Below are 20850 nucleotides of genomic sequence, written 5' to 3'. Positions count from 1 at the left end.
GACCCTCTCTTGATGAGTAACGAACGTAACTATACACTCAAAAAACAAAAAATAGAAAAGGACAAAAGCTTCCGATAGATACAAAACTTTTTCTATTGCTCATGGACAAGTAGTTTAACCATTGATAATACCTTATGAGAAATCATAAATCAATTTCGTGTGCTATCTCAATCATATGACTCACCATGTATATGTCTTTCCACCCCTCTCCCCCACCCTCTTTTATGTTCATCAAATAGTCCCTAATAAAATACAATATTGATATGTGTAAGGCGGCAATGTAGCAAACCCATGAAACCGTTAAGGAAATCCCAATTCTGAAGTTGAATTAGCACAACCATATTAATGTAAAAGAAATAATGGAACTCGCATTCATGCACTCAACATATCTTTCCTCCACAGAAATGAACTTTCACCACTCTCTCATCTAATTAAAAACAGCCTGTTGAAAACTCAATGTTGCAAAGAAATAATCATATAAACATTCTTTTACAATCCTTATAAAACACCCAATTTAAAAAAAGAGAGAGGAAGGAGATTCTACACATTATGAGAAGACTACTTGCCTGCCTTTGTAATCAGAGTGAGTACACTAGGGTTTTATGTTGCCATGATTCCAAATAGAGACGGGTGAAGAGTGAATACAGAGACTGTCTCCTTAGAATTGCTACATATAGCACATAATGGCCCGCACAAACAAGTGTCGATGAAAGAACAAAGAATAGCCTAAAGTTGTACCTTAGACTCCCCCAGATTCATGATGTTTGTCCTGACAAAATGCTAACATGAGATCCTTATTGCCCCATTTCACCTTCGATCATTTGCCGCAGCATCAGCACGAATTTTCTCATACAAACGATACATTAAAGTTGACTTTGACATCTGGGGCTCCCTCTCCAGGACTGCAATTACATCCTTGACAGAAATGGTCCGTGCAACCTTTGACTGCGGCACGGCAACAGAGTTCCTGCCAAATTTTCTCGCAGGCCCTGCCAAAAATCAATAAATAAATCACAACTTTACAATGAGGTATCAATTGCAGATATAGAGTTCTATCTAGGACATTTCCTCGACAGATACTAGGTCAGATATTATTTTGTTTATATTGCTTGTTTGTCAGACCAATTAGATGATTCAACTAATCTATAACTCCTTAGCAACACAAAAGAATTTTAGACAAATACTTTACTAATTGATTGAATTATGGCACATGAGGTCCATGCAGAACATGCAAAGCACTCCCTGCCTTTGTAAGGTGTATGAATCATATGGCTTTCTTGAAGCTCCTCTTTAAGAGTATCTATTTCCATCATCTTTGAAATCTATTACTGAAGACCCAGTAACCTACCTAATATTAGCTGAATTAGTTTGTAATACTCTGATTTTCTAAATTTGGGCATTGACCCCATACTGCAAATGGATAGCACTCTGTATAACAGCTGTGAGCATCACTTTCAGTCTCACATTTAAAACTATAACAAATCCCTAAAACCTTCTCCCCATCTAATGACGTGTCTCTCAAATTAAAATTTTGACCAATGATGTTTAATCATACTTACCAGATGCCACAGCAGCAGAAAGGCTTCTGTTTTCTACTTGTTGATTGTCTGTAGTGGTTCTTCCCATGGTTGACAGGGCCTTGTGGCTCAGCTCTCTACCAGGCTGAACACTATTTGCTCCATCTCCTCCTCCTTCACGCTTCTGTCGGGCTTGCTCTGCCATGAGTTGCCATTTTGATTGCATATCATCTCCTCCAACTGCTGCTCGGGCAGCAACATTTGCTGCAGTTGTTCGCATTTTATCATCTTCCTCTTTGTTTGCCTGCACAGGTAGGTGAAATGGTGTGCAGTAGCATTTATCATGGGAGGTTGTATGTGATGAGCAGAGGGGTCCTTGAGAACATTTCTATGATGGAATCAGATGCATGACACACCAGTGCATCTGTGCCTAACCACCGAATTGCAGAATCAACTTTAGAGTGGACTAAATGCTTACAACCCCATACGTATAAACTAGTTTCAATAGTATTTCTATTCAGCCACACACATTAGAGATCAGTTTTGAGTGTTTCAGATCTACTGTCCACTCACTTCCAGGTAGACAGGCGAGGATTGATGAGTTGGTAAGCCATGTGTACGGGATGCCTAGGAGGATGATGGGCCATAAGATATTAATGTATCTTCTCTCATTTTAAGAAAAGACAATGGATTATTGGATTCTATTGAATACCTTGAGCGTCTTTGTACGAGCTTCATCCTTGTCCTTGTCACCATCAACACCAGTGTTTCCCTCTGCCTACGTCCAAAACCAGAGTGAGAATATATGCCACCTTCACCAACATTTCTAACAAGTTCACAAGTCAGAAACCATTAGGCAGAAGTGAATAACAATATCATTTATTAATTAAAAAAAACCTGATGAAAAGTTGCAGCAAATAGCACTAAATGCAAAACAAATACTTGTAACTGTTACTTAAGTTTTTTTTTTTTGGGGGTTAGGGGAGAGAGTAAGAAACTACCATTATCCAAAATTCACTTTAACTTAGTTCCACATTTCTTCCCACATACAAAGAACCTAATTATTCTCTCACTGTACCATTAAAATTGCTAGTTATGCTTCAATTGGGCTTCTATGCTCTTCCCTTCTTTCATGCTTTTTGTTTGACCCTGCTCTATGTCTAGGGTTTTCTCTGTACATCACGTTGAAGGTCCACAAACTTTCTTAGAACAAGGGGAAATACGACCTAGAACTTGACAATGGTCCTGGGTTGCATCAATGCAGTTAAAGTATTGATCAAAGTGGATCGATCAATATCACCAACAAGGTTAATTTCCTCCCTTCCTGATCTATCTATGGGATGCCAACTCATGGTCATCCCTAATTTGTGGTTAGACGACTAATTTATTACACGTAATCTGAATTATCACTAACCACTATTCGTGAAAAAATCTAGTAAGCATTTAATAAATACTCTCATATTGGTTCCTTACTAAAGCTGTTTTCAGTTTTAAAAATTTTGACCTACCAAATAGCTACCCATTTAATTAGGCCTAGTTGTTAAGACTAGAAAATATAATTGTCTATTGACCAACTTTTATGCCTGCTGACAAAGGAGTAACCAATAATTAGATATTATCTGTCCTTTTAACAATAATAAATCTGAAACACGGTTGCAGAACCAAGCAATTCAACCATTCAGATCAAACATGTCATGCTAAACTGGGCTGTAAAATTTCTGCCTGGTTTTTGAATAATTTTGGTTCAATAACGAGTCGAAACTCAGAGATGTGTGGTTGCTGACCATCTGGTCCATGTGGGCTTCAACCACTGGTTCAACCAAGAAGCTAAGGCATGGGTCTTTCAGAAATAAACTGCAAGAACCTCCAAATGCTTCCACTCAAATTGCAAACCAGCTGATAACAATCGTAAAATCATCCACCAACTTAACCTCTCGAGGCCACAAATGAGAAGAATTTGAGGCGTCAAAGGGGAAGAATCTTAGCTGCCGCAAGTAAAAAGTGTTTGAGGCCTCAAAGGGGAAGAATCTTAGTTATATATTGGAGACTGTAACTCCACAGGTCCAAAGTACCCAAAGCTAATCAAACCTGAGCTGTCCATTGAGGCTGCTCCAATGCTTTAGGGCCCAGGCAAACCATCAAAACTGAGGTTGCAAACATTAAGCTCAGGGGAAGGCCAAGGGGCATCTTCATGGGAAGATGATTGCAATTTGCAAATCATTCATAATACTAAGTTACTAACCACATGGATACTCTAAAAGAACTAATATTTTGAGAGAATCAGCAACCTTCATGACAATCTTGTCCACAATATTTTGAGGGATCCAGTCACCAGCCCCTCTAATATATCACTAGAGAGTAGAGTGTTGAGGATTGATAGTCTTGTATTCTGAGGAAATGGATCAGCCATTTATGGATGTTAGCAGCTTTAGAACTGAATGCTTGAGTAATCAATAGGATCACCAAGCTCCTTTATTTATAATAAAAGAGAGAGAAAAAAATTACAATAATACCCCCCATAGCCGACTCTAATTAGGAATCGACTATAGGGGGAAAACCCCATAATGCCCTCATCAGGCTACATAACTCAACACTCCCCCTCAAGTTGGTGCATAGACATCACACATGCCCAACTTGCACAAAATAGGATGAAATAATTTCCCAAACAAGCCTTTAGTGAAAACATTAGCCAGTTGATCATCGGTTTTCACAAAAGGCTTACAAATCTGTCCACTCTCCAACTTCTCTTTTGATGAAGTGTTTGTCGATCTCCACATGATTTGTACGGTCATGCTGCACTGGATTATGGGCAATGTTAATTGCGGTTTTATTATCTAAATACAATATCATTGGGAGCCAAACAGGAACACCAAGATCTTAAAGTAAACCCTGAATCCATAACAACTCACAGATTCCTTGGGCCATAGCCCGGAACTCTGCTTCAGCACTGGACCTTGCAACAACATTTTGTTTCTTGCTGCGCCAAGTGACAAGGTTCCCTCCTACAAATGAGCAATACCCGGAAGTAGACTTGCGATCAGAAGAACCACCCCAATCTGCATCGGCATATGCCTCAATACGGAGATGATGTGGGTGAGAGACCCAGGGCTGAGAAAGCCCATCCCTACCCCCTTCTTCTTGTATCTTCTCTTCTCCTCCCTTCCCTACTAGATCTACACTGCTGTGCTGCTGTTTCTCTGTGAACAATACTAGTGTTGAGAGGACCATTCGAAGGCTGCAAACATCCCCAACTCTCCAAGACTGCTGCTGCTGCTGTTACTTCCATTCGATTGAGGCTGTTGCTGCTCCTGCGAGTAGTTTTGCTGCTGCAACATCTGAGTTAATATCTTCACAACTCTTAATCAAAAGCTGGTGGGTTTTGGAGCATAGGACCACACCACTAACCACTACACTCGATCCCAAGTTTGGTGTTCTAAATTCCACTGGTTTGGGAGATCCGTCCTAACCTTCTATTTTGGGATCTTCTTTCATATCCCCCTTGTCAGCCATCAGAATTGGCTAAAATTTGGAGTGCAGCTTCTCTTCAACATCATCTCCATTCGATCTGAATTTGGAGACATTCTACAGGCTGGTTTGGTTTGAAAATCCTAACCTTCTAATTCTGTCCTAGTTGCTATTTTGATTTTTGTGGGTTATTTGGGACTAGGTAATCTAGTCTTACATTAGGACTGGTTAGCACTTGTGACTAGTCTACATTAGAGATAGGGTGCAGGCAAGTTGATGTACATAAGGACATAGTATCGAGTGTGGTGAAGATTTGAAAGTAACTTCTTTTTTATTCATTATGTTTTTGGTAAAAATGATCCATTACACACTTTTCTTGGTTATCGAGTATTAACCAAATAAAATCTTATATATTATCTATTAAAAAAAATTAAAACAAAGGGTTCGGTCTTTTAGCAATCTATAGTTCACCCCTTCCCCTCCCTGCCTTTATCACCATAATAGCTGCCTTTAAGTGACTAGCTACTACTAACAATTGCACCTCCATAGAAGATAGCAAAAATGGAAAAAGTAATAGTGATTGGTTTCTGAAACATTACCAAGGCAAATCTATATATGTTGTCTTATGTTTAAAGAACCATAAGTTTATGAATAAACAAAATGTAATGTGTTTCTTTAGAATGATAGGGTCATTACTCACTTCATTAAGTTTCCGTTGCTTTTCAGCTTCTTCAGCCTGTTTTTTTTCCCACTCCTCTCTGGCTTTTCGGTTCATCATTAAAATTTGCCGCCGAACATCAGAGGTAATAATAGTATGATGTCTTGGCTTTTCGATATCAACCCTCTACAAAATTTTCATTCAAAATCAGGAAGAGAGGTGAGAGATAGAAATGAAAACAATCAATTCAACTTAGAGGGAAGATGAATACAAAAATACTAGCCTGTTTTGATATTCTAATCAGATTACTTATCAAACCGCACATTCTCTCCTCTACACACTGCAGATTCAGCTACATAAGAATACGGCTAACTATATGACCAAAATGGACCATCTGTATGTTAGCATCTCACCAATGACAGGCAACGCTCCACATCATTACTTACACTCTTTATGCCACTTTTGGACACTGTCACCAACACCAAATTCAATCACAAAAGAGTTCTAATCTGTGGAAAATAAGTATGAAAATATCACAAAGTAGTAGTAAGGACAAGAGAATTTTTAACTGATTTGTGCTAATTTTTTTTGAAGGGGTATTTTCTGCAGTATCAGTTTTTCTTCTTCTTCTTGCACAACCCTCCGAGTAGCTTCTGAAGCCCGACTTTCCTCTTTAGGTGCAGATAATAGCTGCTCTTCCTCTTCCTGCTCCAAAAGAACAACCACAGCATTGTGATCACAAATTTAAACTTTCAAAGAAGCCCCTTTAGCTAACTAATAATTTCTCAACTAACACGGAGTTGATGAAGAAAAAGCAAATAAAATATCATACCCTCAAATTAACTCCACTAACAGCAGTAACATCATTTAGTTGTTCAATGCTTTGATCCAAAAAAGCCCCAGACACCTTTTGTTTTTTACTGTTTGGTATCACATGAAATATTTTCACAAAATGGCGTAAATAAAAACTTAAGGTCTTTAAATGAGAATTAAGATCAAGCTTTTCTGGACTGTTAGCATCATTAAGTTGAAATAAGAATTAAAATACAATTCACCTTGACAAAGGGGATGGAGTGCCAGCTGCTTCAACTGGTCTCTTTTGGCTTATAGAAGGTTTCTTTGGAGGTGTCTTCAAATTAGTTCCAGCCCCAAGTGAGATGGTTGTAGATGGGATTTGAGGGCGCATCTGGCATTACATAGGAATGAAAAAGGAAGAAGAAATCATATTACCAAATCAGGGTCAACACTTGCATGGAAGATGAAAAATTATAAGCACAGTCGCATTGCATATGAAATTTGCAGCATCTACAAAACAACAAAGAAAGTTAATCCAATATGTGAAGAAAGTGAAATGGACAGAGCATGTTTTAAGAACCGTTGTAACAAGTGTTAAAGTATGTACCGTGGGGACATAGAGTTGTAACTCGATAGGGGAGGAATCTTCTCTCTATCGAGATTTTGTGTTAGGTGTCCTATTGTATTTAGGATTAGTCATTAGCTGATATTTGAGTAATTACATACTTCTAATTTTGATTCCAATTACAAATAGGAGTCTATCCTTGTAATCTCTATTAATATAAATAAAGGCTTCTTCTTTTTTTTTGGTGGGCGGGGGGGGAAGGGGGGGACTGCCCACCATCGATTCTTCTTCTCTAGGCAGTCCACCTTTCCACCATTCTCTTCTCTTCACTTCTCATCTAATCACTGATTCTCAAGTTCTTAAATTGTCACATGGTATCAGAGTGATGAAGAAGAAAGAGAGGACAATGAAAGATGATGTGCTGAACCACGATAGATTCAGTCTGTAATTATCTATCGTGGGTTGTGCCTTTATTTATAAACTTGTAAATACAATTGTAAACTGAATAGGAAACTAAACCTAGTCTAAACAGGAAACTGACTCCTAACTCTACTAACAATTAAAGACACAAAGCAATAAGGGAACTCACGATAGGGACACACCCCCTATCGTGGTACATATCTTAACAACAAGGGAACTGGAGCAACTTCATTTACCCAAGTGTTTTCCTCCTATGATCTATACTACCTATAAAACTACAATAGTCCTACAGTCCAATTTTGAGTAGAATCAAGTATTGATCTACAAAATTGGGTATGAACTAAGAAAATTTTCATAATGCTAGATATATGTATCATTTTTTCTACCCATCATGATTAGTTCTAACATCCAAGACATAAATGCAATTGCACGGCAAATTCTACACATGCTAAGGTGAAAATAATCTCATTTTGCTTCTATCAATGAACGAACATATATACATACATGCAATAAGAACCGATAAGCTTTACATGAAAAGTTTGGAAAAGAAAATCATGAGCTTAAATAAACCATTTCATACTTGAATTGTTTTTAGTTCTCCTAAGTTTAAATACTCTTTGGCTTCTCAGATGAAACCCATAACGACATCTTTGCTTTCAGATGGCATATTCCAAGCATTTCTAGTTTTAATGGTTAAAAGCATGTAAAAAAAGATAAAATCCAAGCTATTAACAAGCAAGTTGCTTAGCCTTTATCTCCCTCTTTTCTGTTAAAAAAAGTGGTCCAAGTAAAGTAAGATCTTTATTTGGATTTCAGGATGAAGGCTTGAGATTTCAGACATCTCTAATCAATAGATTCTAAGACGTTGTCATAAGAAAATAAAGGGGGAAAATCATTGTCAAGATCCACACATCAGATATGAGCAGAAAATTTGTCGTCACAAAAGCATGGCATACCGGCAATGTAGCATCCATTGGTGTTGCTACGGAACCAGAAGCTAAATTTGAAGGCACTGCATTTGTAGATGTTGAGATAGGAATTCTAGCCCCCTGCTTTTCTGTGGTTTCCTCTTGGTCAACCTGTACAGGACCTAAAGAAGATGAACCTTGGGAAGCTGACAATTGGGGCATGTGCTGCTGCTCAGCAATCTGATCAACTAATTCCTGCTTCACATAAGCCATTGATAACAAAGCACCACCTTTTTGCTCTTCACTCACTGATGATTGCCACTGAGCTGGATTTTGTTGCATTGTTGAATGGCTTGTCGAGTGAGTTCCACCTAGCAATCTCTTGGGCTCAGTAAGAGAGTTTGGCATCTCATATTTAGGCATGTTAATCATGTTCATGGGCTGACTTGCCCCTCCTAACTGATTTGAAACCATGCCTTGATGAAGCGGAACTTGCCTCATTTGTGAATCTTGAGTTTGTGATTTAAGAGAAGTTGTTGCACCACTGATAGCTGACCCAGAATATGCATGAGGAGAATGATAATTGCCCACCATGGTCCCATACATCGGGAAAGATGTGTGTGGAAGGGGCAATTGCTGCTGCTGCTTGTTAATCCCTTGGATTTGAATGGAGGAGAGCCCCTTTTCCTGATTGACCAAGCTCATGCTGGAAGAAGATGTTTGGCTCGAATGCATTCCTGGTGAATCTGACTGATGTTCCGTCTCTCTGGACTTCTGAAAGCTGTTTTCTGAGGTAGGAAAGCTTGAATCATTTTTCCCTTGAGTTGTTGAAGTTGGAATTTGAGATAGGTCAGTGGAAGACTTCTGTCCCTTCTGATGGAGTTGAGTAAATGATTGTGGATCACTGAACTGTTGTGCATTTGTCATTTTGGGTTGTTGCAGTTGCTGTGGAGGCTGATGCTGGTGCTGCGAAGAAGCTTGAGACTGTAACTGAAATTGATGGGGTCCTGTCTGTGAGTTACGAGCCGACTGAACTTTAGTTAGTTCCTGAAATTCTGTATATGGTAGTTATAGAAAATGTTAAGCTTAGAAACTTAAATTAGAGCCATTAACCACTTGCCTGCATCTGGACTTTCGCTACTGCCTGTTTGACGATATGATCCCCTACAATATTCCTCAGAGACCGGACAAAGCCCTCTTTGTTGATTTCATTTTTCTAGGAATAAAGTGATGGAAGTGAACATTCAGGATGAGAAATAATAGAACCAAATTACTCCAAACAAGCAATGACGAATAGTTGATCAAATGTACGTCAAATACGCACCCTCAATTTAGCATAAAGGGTCTGAAGCTGCATAGCTTGGTCTTTATCAAGGTGCGGCATTATGTTTGGGATCAACAAAGCAAATGGTACTTGTTTACCACGAGAATTTGGGTTACTTGCAATGTCTGCTGAAAGTGTAAGTTGATTGTTCATCTTTTGTAATTTTGGGTATTGATTTTGGCTGTCTACCAGAGGCATTCTCTCCTTTTCTGGCAAGTGACCAGGACTTTGTTCAGAAATTTGGGCTCCATTTTTCTGAGACATCTGGAGGGAGTTATGCTCCACCTGCTGCTGTTGCTGATCATCGTTTGATTGTTTCTGTTGCATAGGGAGTTCACTGTGTTCCTGTGAGCTAACAATTTGCTTCTGCTGGTTCTCAGCACCAGATCCAGACTGCATCAGCACTGTTTCAGTTGAATGCTGGACTTGTGACTGCATATTGTTTGGTTCTTCTTGATGAGTTTGGGAGGTGACATTTTCTTCTTGATTGGAATTATGCCATTGGGGAACTAGCTGATTGGATGCAGGATTGCCAGCATGGGACAAGGTCGCTGCATTTTCAGGTTATGCATATTATGAAAAATGCACCAGCACCAAGTTATTTTTGTGAAAAATCTATATCACAATCATATTGGAACAACATAATAAGAATCATAAATTAAAAGATGTTTAGTCACAAAGTTCTATATTCGCATAGGATTTTTGCTTTATTTTATTGGATAGATGGCAGAATATTAGAGCATTTCGATTGCAAACCTTAGTTGACATTACTGTTAAAAAAAAATCCAATCTTGGTAAGATGATAAATGTAATCTGGAATAACACCTTCCAACAAAGGATAATGAATAACAAAAAGTTGACTCGTGATTAACCTACCCTCATATCTCAGGACTCCAACTCAAGAGTCAAGATGATGTAGAGACGCTGTTTTCTTAATGCATAGATGTTGACCGTGCCACTTTCAATAGATCTCCAATCAACCAAACTGTCTCCCAAAGATGGTTTTGTATCTTTCTCAACAACCTACCTCTCATGATGTGAAGATATATGTTTCACATGCCCAACTCTCTGACGAAACATTCGAATGAAATAGGTAGTGGATGATAAGTTCCACATAATGCAGGAGGCATTGGAAGTCTGAGAAACTTACATCGTGCCAGCTGAAACTTAAGTTTTCATTCTTTTTTTTTTTGGGAGGGGTTTTGGAATGAATAAAACTACTTTAAGAATTTTAAACTACAAGAAATATGATCCTTTCTACAAAGGATGTTATCTAACAAGTTGCATTAACCAGGCCCGTAACTTTCTACTCTACTTTGAACTAACATCACCAAGTGATGTGGATTCATCACCGAACTGGGCTTGTTTGCCTAGGAATAAGTCTAGGGTTGGGTTGTATACATGTTGGGCCTTTGGTCCAGGGGGTTTTCAATGTAATAGGCCACTTTTATGGGCCTAAAGTATGGGTAATAAGGTTGCATACGGGGTTAACTAGTTTGTTTCTTTACTTAGTTTATTTTCAAGTTGTTTAGGGTTAGTTCAATTGAACTAGTTCTATGTGGTTCAATTTAAGTTGCTAATTTAATTGACACAGGTGCACTACCTTAGACCGACCCAAACCTGTTTGAGAATCCAGATGGAGATGAACCGGATCCAATTTCGGTCTTTGGCTAGTATGATATTTTAGGATTTTTATTTATTTCTATTTCGGTATTAACATGCAATCTTTTATTTTGATAGCTTAAGTAGGAGATAGCTACTAGGATTTATTTTCTTAATTAAATTGAGTTTCCAAATTAGTGTAGGTTTCCTTTTCATGTTGGATTTCTTTTTCTTTAAGTACATGTAACCGTGCAATTAGAACTCAGATTGAATAGAATTGAATATTGAAAGTTGCAATTGATAGTTTGCTCAAGGAAGTGATTGTGCGTGTGCACTCCTCTTCTCCCCCCCCCCCCCCTTTCTTCTTATGGGATTTCCCTTCTCCCCTGCAACTCTGATATTCCCTTTTTTCCTACTGCACCCCCCCAACCACCAATTTGGTATCAGAGCTAAAGGATCCATCTCCTTCCCTAACAATCTCTCTTATCCCATTCTCCTTCTTCCTTAAATTCTTTTTCTCGATTGCTGTCTACCGTCACACCAGAACCCCATCTCCTTCCCATCTTCCGCAGCACCCCTAGCCCACTTCCTCTCCTTCGATTCATTGAAACCCCATCTATGTTTTCCTACCCCCACTGTAACCGCGAGCACCAAAAAAAAAGAAATCAACTCTGCTCACCAACCCACTGAAACCTAAACCCACCCCCCTCCCTTCGACATCCACTGAAACCCAATCATTCCCGCAGCAAAAAACCCCTCCCAACACCCTCTTTTTTCCCCCCTTCTTTCCAGCAGTACCATAATCCCCCCCTAGGGTTCTGCCAGTAGCAGAAAAGAAAAGGAGCGAGACAAAGAATCCAGAGAAAAGAAAACAAAAATTATTACATACTTGGTTCCTCTTCCTCGCGGCAGTCATCTCCTCCACCGACGTTCATCTTCGAAATCACAACCTCTCCTTGATGAAGTCGAACTCTCCACTGCTTCCTCCGCAGGTTTTCAGCTGGTTGTCCACTGGCAGAAGACAACCTCAACCCGACTTCTCCTTCCCAGGAAACTTCAATGATAAGTTTTCTTAACTCTAATTCCAAATCTTACCCCTCACCCTCTTCACATCTCCCTTTCCTTAGCTTTCTATTTGCTTTTAACTTCTTTATTTTAGTTATTTCCTATAGTACCCCTGCCCCACCTTTATTCCTTTTAAACTCCTATATTATTTTCTTCCAAGTTTACCCCTTTCCACCACTACGTTTCACTAGCCCTCTTTTTTTTCTCAGTTTGCAGTCCAATAAATTATAATTATGCCATTGTTATCATAAACCCACTACATCATGGAGGTTGATCGAGATACGATTTACTCCTTTCGATTAGAGATGGGTTCCATATATTGCAAACAAAACCTTTTAATTTGAAGACAAGTTTTCAGGAGCTTGCCAATAGTAATAACTGCTTCTATGATATGGTGTCAAGTATGACAGAATCTTCCAAAAACGGATCAGAGATGGAAAACGAATGTGACAATCAAGCTAAAGTGAACGATCCGGTCAAGGTTGCGGTCGAAGAATTGATCGACGGTCCCATTTCAGTTGTGAAATCCTACAAGCTGGTGTTCTCAATTCTGCAAACATGGTATCTAGAGCCAAAACCGAGAGCACAGTGTAAACACCATCACCATCCTTCCATCGATCTCTCCTTCTCTCTCTTCTTCCTTTGATCCACCCTCCACCTCCTTTTTTTGTTTTTTTTTTTTTTTTGGTTTGCTAGGGCAGCACTAATGAGATGATCTTTTTTGACCTAGTTGCTGCCCTTGTTACCTCATCAACTCAATGATTTTTTTTCAAGAATCGATAGAAGCTGAAGACCCCTCCTGCGATTTGTGAAGATTTCTCGTTGAAGATTGCTTGCTGCCCAGCATATTCCCCTTTGAAGATTCAAGATCTGCAGGCCCTTTCTATTCAGCTTCAAAGTTCTATCGATTCCCCATTCCCAAAGATCGATTTCCCAAGTTTTTGGGGTTTTCTTCCCATATCGATCTTGGGTTTCTTGGTTCTTCTTGATTCTTGCTGGATTCCTTTGGAAGATTATTACACTAAGGCAGGTATTTGAAAGCCCCTTCCAGACATCAATTGGAGGTAACTTGGTCATTCACTTGAAGTGATTATCGATTTACTATGGTGCCCATTCTTTGCTTCTTTTAAGGGAGATTTTTTTTGGGATCTCCTCAGATTCCCATTCTCCAGTTACTTGTTGTTTTGAGGGAGATTTTTTCCAAGGATTTTTCTTCTCTTCCCATTCACTATGCCAGGGACAGAAAAATCAACTGCCATCTCCAATGGAGATGGGCAAGGTAAACAAGAGTACCATAATTTTTCTGCTAACCCCATTAAACTCGATGGGTCAACCTATTTGATATGGTATCGATCTTGTTACCTTGCTATTGCTGGCCATGGACTTACTGGACATAATTTGGGTACCTCTACACAACCCACTACACCTGGCACCTCCCAAGATCAATGGATATCGAATGACTCTATAGTTATGTCGTATTTACTTGCTTCTATGTAACCCGACTTGGCCAATGGGTATTTATTATTGGATTCTGCTGCTCAAATCTGGACTGCTGCCAAGGAAACCTATGGGCAGGTGGGGAATGATGCTCAAGTGTATGAATTACGCAAAAAAAAAAATCAAAATACTGCCCAAAAAGAGCTCTCCATCTGCCAATACTATGATGCCCTTTGCAGTTTATGGCAACAACTTGACCATTACTCTGGCTACCAATCTGCCAGTGCTACAGAATTCGCGGCCTATCGCAAGCATGTGGATAAAATTAGGGTATATGATTTCTTGGCTGAATTGAATGATGATTATAATCAGATACGTGTTCAAGTCTTGAGCAGATCTCCCTTTCCCCACTCTAGAACAATCTCATGCTTTGGTTCACTCAGAAGAAACACGAAGGGCTGCTATGTTTAAAAACTCCACTTCTGATCGATCTGCCCTACAAATAGGTACCAGATCAACTCCTGTGACTGATGCACTTTCTACTTCTGGTGATTCTTCAAAAATTCCAGTCAAGTGTGAATATCATAACAAACCATATCATACCAAAGCCACCTGCTGGAAACTCCATGGTAAGCCAGTTGATTTTGAAGCAAAGCGAGCTCATGGGAAATCTAGAAACAAGGCTAATCACACTGAAAGTGTAGCTACAACAACCACTACTGAATCTGGTCTCCCCCGAGAAGAACTGCAGGCTTTCAGGCGAATGTTACAGGGTTCCACTACTTCTACTACATCAACCCCTGCCACTTCTTCCACTCCATCAGGTTCTAATTTTGTTTGATGGTCATTGTGCCTCCATTGTTCCTTGTCCCTGGATTATAGACTCCGGGGCCACAGATCATATGACATGCTCTTTTGACCTCTTTCATCGTTATTCTCCCGCTTCAGGGAAAGATAAGTTCGGGTAGCTGATGGTTCCCTATCATCCATCTCAAAGAAAGGATCCATTAATTGCTCTCCACTCTCACTTTATCTTCCGTTTTACATATTCCTAACTTTACTACTAATTCTTTTCATTATTAGTCTTACTCGTGATTTAAATTGTAAAGTCACTCTTTTTCCTTCCTATTGTATTTTTCAGGAACTGGAAACGAGAAAGACGATTGGATGTGGTAGAGTACATGGTGGATTGTATCTGCTCGATAATGGATGTCCTTCGGCTGCATTATCTTCTCAATTACATCATGAATCTACCAACTCCTCTGCACTTCAGCAATGGCATGACCGATTAGGCCACCCACCTCTAGGAACTTTATCTACTATATTTCCTAATTTAGTTAAACAACTTGATAAATCTGAGTTTTTTTGTGAAGCATGTATTCTCGCAAAACAAACTCGAACTTCTTATTCTATTTTTAATAACCAGAGTTGCTCTCTTTTTTATTTAGTTCATACTGATGTTTGGGGCGCTAGCCGAAAACCCTCCATTTCTGGTCATCATTGATTTGTTTCTTTTATAGACTGCCACTCTGGAACTACTTGCATATACCTTATCCATACTAAAAGTGAAGTTTTTTCGTGTTTTCAACACTTTCACCACATGATCCAAACCCAGTACAGTGCCACTCTCAAAATATTTAGAAGTGACAATGGCAAGGAATATATGGAAGGTCAGTTCCAAGCACACCTTGCTGCCCATGGGATAATTCACCAAACAAGTTGTGCTGACACACCTGCTCAGAATGGCATTGCTGAAAGAAAGAACCGTCATCGCTTAGAGGTTGCCAGAGCAATTATGTTTGCTTGTCATGTTCCCTCCCAATATTGGGGGGATGCTGTTCTTACTGCTGCATACCTTATCAATAGGATGCCCACCAAGATCCTTGATAACCGCTGCCCAGCAGAACTTTTACTTGGCCATAATTCTTTAGTGGTTCCACCTAAAGTTTTTGGGTGCACATGTTATGTGCGAGATACTCGCCTTCCCGGAAAACTTGAACCCCGTAGCTTAAAGTGCATTTTTTTAGGTTACTCCGCAACCCATAATGGGTACAAGTGTTATCATCCACCTACTCGACGTACCACTATCAGTATGGATGTTGTGTTTCATGAGACTAGTTCTTATTATTCTTCCCCACCTCTTCAGGGGGACAATGTTTGTGAAGAGGCGTTTCATATTGACACCCTTTTACAGTTTAGCCAACCTGAGACCAGGGTTCCTCCACCCATTACCAATACCGAACTTTCACCTCAGGGGGAGAATAGGGAAACCGAAATTTCTCCTCAGAAAGAAAACATGGAGAAAAGAAATGAAGATATAGTTCCTATTCAGGGGGAGTCTACTCTAGTCCCAAAAAACCATTGGCGAATTTCAGAAGAGAATTAATGATTCAAAATTAAGACCATATCAGAGGGGCGACACCAGAGTATGGCAATCTCCATCCAGTCGAGTACCAGTACCCATCCAATTGCCATTACCGGATCCAGAACCTACTGACAGTATTCCTTCACCTGAATTACCCATTGTTGTTCGAAAAGGTATTAGAACCTATACTCAGCACCCCATATCTCATGTTGTCTTATAACTCTCTTTCTCCATCTTTTCGTGCATTTGTCGCTTCCTTTTCTTCTGCTCGTATTCCTCAGAATTGGCAAGAGACATTGAAAGATGGAAAGTGGAAAGCAGTAATGACGGAAGAAATGAATGCTCTGGAAAAAAAAAATGATACATGGGATCTTGTAGGTCTTCCACCTGGGAGAAGACCAGTAGGATGTAAATGGGCGTTTGTAGTGAAACAGAAGGTGGATGGCACCGTGGATAGATATAAAGCACGACTCGTGGCGAAAGGGTTTACTCAGACTAATGGGATTGACTACCAAGAGACTTTTGCTCCAGTAGCAAAATTAAATACTGTCAGAGTTCTATTGTCCCGTGTTGTGAACATGGGATGGGATTTACAGCAGCTTGATGTGAAGAATGTATTTCTCAATGGAGAACTGGATGAGGAAGTTTATATGGATGTTCCACCAGGGTTCTCTTTTGATAATACATAGGGTAAAGTGTATAGATTGAAGCGCGCACTTTATGAACTGAAACAGTTACCACAGGCATGGTTCGGCAGGTATCACAAGACTACGATTTATGTAGGTTATAGACAGAGTAATGTTGACCATACTCTATTTATAAAGAGGACTGGAGAAAAAATTACTATACTCATAGTCTATATGGATGATATTGTGGTTACAGGAAATGATAGTGATGAGATCAATCGGCTGAAGAAATTCCGTGGGCAGGAATTCGAAATTAAGGATCTAGGACAGTTACGGTACTTTCTTGGAATTGAAGTTGCCAGATCTTCAAAGGGCATCTTTCTTTCTCAAAGGAAGTACATGCTAGACCTATTATCTGAAACCGGAATGTTAGAGTGTCATCCTTCAGATACACCTATGGACCCCAACGGTTGGCTCAATGAGAAAGAGGACGGTCCGGTTGATAAAGGCCAATATCAGCGACTTGTGGGCAAGTTGATTTATTTATCACATACACGCCCTGACATTGCTGTTGTTGTAAGCTTAGTGAGTCAATTTATGCATGATCCTTATTCCTCTCATATGGAAGCAGTTCATCGCATTCTTCGTTACTTGAAGTCAGCTTCAGGGAAAGGAATTTTGTTATCTCCTCAAGATCATTCACGGATAGAGGCCTATATTGATGCAGATTGGGCTGGCTCTCCTGACAGAAAGTCTATTTCTGGGTATTGTACCTTTGTAGGAGGTAAACTGGTTACTTGGCGTAGTAAGAAGCAAAATGTAGTGGCATGTTCCAGTGCTGAAGCAAAGTTCCGTGCTATAGCACAAGTTATTTTTGAGTTGTTATGGCTCAAGGGTTTACTAGAAGACCTCGGTGTTCCTGTTCGACTACCTATGATGTTGTATTGCGATAACAAAGAAGCCATCAGTATAGCACATAATCCGGTACAGTATGACCAGACCAAACATGTTGAAATTGACAGACATTTCATCAAAGAGAAGTTGGAAGGACTGAATTGTGTTCCGTTTGTAAATTCTTCAGATCAGCTGGCCGATATCTTCACAAAGGGACTACCCACCAAAGCGTTTCATCCTGTCTCAGTCAAATTGGGCATGTTCGACATCCACACGCCAACTTGAGGGGGAGTGTTGAAATATATACCAAGGGTATTCTAGTCCTTTTACACTTTTTTATTTCATTTCTTTTTATTATATGTAAACCAGAATACCCCCCGCGGGGGTATTCTGGTATGGGTAGGACTGTGTTAAGTAGACTCCTACTAGGAATCCGAGTCTACTATGATTAGGAATTCTTGTTTCCCAAGTTTTCTTGTTTGTTAAGTTTACTTGTCTTTCAAGCTTTTGAATATTATAAATAGAAGGCTTGGGATGGAGTTCGAACCATCCAAGTTGGTGTTCTCTCAATTCTGCTAACAGTTAACAACCATCAAAACATCATGACGGTCGATCATGAAATGAGTTGGATCATCACCCCCATCAAAGCCGATGTTTGTGGATGCCAATCGAGTGGTGCTGATTCTCTTGTTTTACAAAACTTGTGGGCGAGTTTTTCTCAATATTGGGGGAATTGATGCAGGTGCACTACCTTGGACCAATCCAAACCCGTTTGAGAATCCAGGCTGAGATGAACCAGATCCAATTTAGGTTTTTGGCTAGTAGGATATTTTACGATTTTTATTTATTTCTATACTAGAATTAACATGCAACCTTTTATTTTGATAGCTTAAGTAGGAGATAGCTACTAGGATGTTTTTCTAATTAAATTGAGTTTCCAAATTAGAGTTGGTTTCTTTTTCATGTTGGATTTCTTTTTTATTTAAGTACATGTAACCATGCAATTAGAAATCAGATTGAATAGAATGGAATAGTTGAATTGTGGTTTGACAAGCTTGCATGGCTGTGCGTGTGCACTCTTCTTCCCTCCCCCCCCCCCTCTTCTTCTTATGTGATTTCCCTTCTCCCCTGCAACTCTAATATTCCCTTTTTTCCTATTGGCCCCCCCACCATTAATTCTTTAGTTAGCTATTAACTTAGTGGGGTCCACATCAAACTTAAGTCATAGGCATGTTAGGACTTAAAGTTTGACTATGTCATGAGTTAGTTTCCTAGTCAGTTTAGGTTACCTTATTAGCTAAAAGTTAGTTTCCTAGTCAGTTTAGGTTACCTTATTAGCTAAGGATTGGGTTAGGCTTTTCCTTCTCAGGGTTTGAATCTTTTATACAAGTTTGTAAGGGGGGCAAGAATTGTACACGAATTTGATAAATAAAGTTGTTGTTTTTTCTGCTCTCTTGTCCATTGAAGATCCCTTGTGTTTGATCAAGAAACCACTTGTGTGCGATCAAGGTAGGTTGGTGTTTGATCCAATCAAACCACCTTGCGGTATGAAGCCCGGGTGTCATTTTCTGTTGCTCTTATTATTCCATCATCTTCTTCATCTATTAACAAGAATTCTCCTATTTTCCTGCAACTAGAACCCTACTTTATAGAAGATCATCCGCAGCACTTTTTTTGAGATTAAGCAAACCAGCCGTTGGATTTGGCTGAAATTTGGATTGAATCTTAAGAACCCTAACTTGAGAACTTGATACAAATCTCACTCAATTCTGACCAGCCGATTGGCTGCTGAATTGAAATCTTTATTTTGCCCTTTACCTTGTTAAACCCTGTTTTACATCTGACCTCTGATTCTGATTTCATGAACCTATTTAGCTACTGATTATAGGTTAATTTCATATCTGAAATCAGCAACCTATCTTCACCTTCAAACCCTAATTCCATTAGCTATTTTACTGTTTCCACCCTAGTACTATTCCTACTAGGACTTAGCATATTTGCTGATCTGGCTATCTGATTAGGTTCAGAATTTCAGCAAGTCTTCCCTATGCTATTTGTTAAACTCGATCTCAGTTGCAGCCTTGTTTGACCATCTGATTTTGTTTAATTTGATTTCTCTTAAATCTGTAGTTTATTCTGTGAAAAGATCTTGTTTGGCTACTGTTTTGCTCATTCAAATTCAATACTACATTACAAAGTGTTGTAAAATGGGTTTAAGGATATTTTTGTCCTAGGGGTACCTATGCTAGAATGTTCTCTTGTCTATCATAAATAAAGGGGGGAATTAGTCACAAGCCATTATTCTCAATTCTTCACATGGTATCAGAGATGGGATCCACATCAGGATCCAAACCCTAATGGTTCTCTTTGTGAAGCCCTAATCCCTTCTCACCGTCTCTCGTTCTCTTCTTCTTTCTCATTTCTTGCGCCGCAGCCACCACCAGGCACCACCACCCTCCGCCTTCTCCTTCTCTCTTCCTCTCGGTTTCAGCCACCACCACCGCCTCCTTCACCAGCCACCGCCGCCACCTCCTACCACCTACCACTTCTGCCCTCTTCTAAAGACCCTTTCCGCCCTCATCTCTCTCATGGTTCACCCTTGGTGGTGAGTTTTTCTCCCACCAAGGGAGTTTCTGACCATTCTATGGTCTGATTTTATTTCGCCCTTCAGTAGTTGATGTATTCTGACCATTCCATGGTCTGGTTTTATTTTGGATCTAAGTTGTGTTAGTGTATTGGCGATCTTTCTCTGACCAGCAACCATGAGTGATTCCGAGATCTCCCCATCTACTGGACAAGAAGGAGTCAATCAACGAGATCCTCTTCCATTCCCTACTAGCTCCATTAAATTAAATGGAGCAATTATTTGATGTGGGTGTGATCTTGCTACCTTGCCGTTGGCGCTCATGGTCTTTCCAGATTTCTTACCGGAGCTGCTGTTATGCCTACCGCTGCTGGTCCTACTCAAGACAAATGGATGACTTCAAATTTTCTGGTGATGCCCTATCTCATCAACTCCATGAATCCTATCATAGTCGAGAGCTATCTACTTCTTGACACTGCTGCAAAAATTTGGAAGATAACCAAAGACATGTATTCCCAGGTCGGTAATGTTGCCCAGTGTTATGAACTTCGCTAGAAGATCCATGCTACTAAACAAGGGGAGTTATCTCTTTCTCAATATTATTCCACTTTGCATAGCATGTGGC

The 20850-nt window shown here is 39.7% G+C and overlaps 1 protein-coding gene across 1 annotated transcript; it reads right to left on the bottom strand.

Moving 5' to 3' along the window:
* Window positions 1-707: 707 nt before the first annotated feature.
* LOC122661723 (transcription initiation factor TFIID subunit 4b-like) lies at window positions 708-10365 on the bottom strand. Its single transcript, XM_043857218.1, has 12 exons — window positions 9653-10365; window positions 9449-9544; window positions 8377-9375; window positions 6696-6826; window positions 6473-6560; window positions 6210-6345; window positions 6054-6109; window positions 5924-5980; window positions 5683-5826; window positions 2230-2295; window positions 1560-1821; window positions 708-989 (listed from the first exon to the last, which is right to left on the bottom strand). The coding sequence occupies exons 1-12, from the start codon at window positions 10088-10090 to the stop codon at window positions 808-810; spliced, it is 2655 nt and encodes an 884-aa protein (XP_043713153.1). The 5' UTR covers window positions 10091-10365; the 3' UTR covers window positions 708-807.
* Between the last annotated feature and the right edge of the window lie 10485 nt (window positions 10366-20850).

This window comes from Telopea speciosissima, chromosome 5 (assembly GCF_018873765.1).
Source record: "Telopea speciosissima isolate NSW1024214 ecotype Mountain lineage chromosome 5, Tspe_v1, whole genome shotgun sequence".
Taxonomy (NCBI): domain Eukaryota; kingdom Viridiplantae; phylum Streptophyta; class Magnoliopsida; order Proteales; family Proteaceae; genus Telopea; species Telopea speciosissima.
The sequence above is the reverse complement of the archived record's forward strand: the minus strand, read 5'-3'. Positions and strand labels throughout refer to the sequence as shown.

Bases quoted from the DNA above. Each gene is read 5' to 3' on its own strand.
- LOC122661723 (XM_043857218.1), bottom strand. From the start codon at position 10,090: ATGCAGTCACAAGTCCAGCATTCAACTGAAACAGTGCTGATGCAGTCT. The intron at 6,110-6,209 runs GTTAAAAATTCT...TGTTGGTGACAG, and splicing joins AAAAAAATTAGCACAAATCA to TGTCCAAAAGTGGCATAAAG. The intron at 1,822-2,229 runs GTATTCAATAGA...CTACCTGTGCAG, and splicing joins CTCGTACAAAGACGCTCAAG to GCAAACAAAGAGGAAGATGA.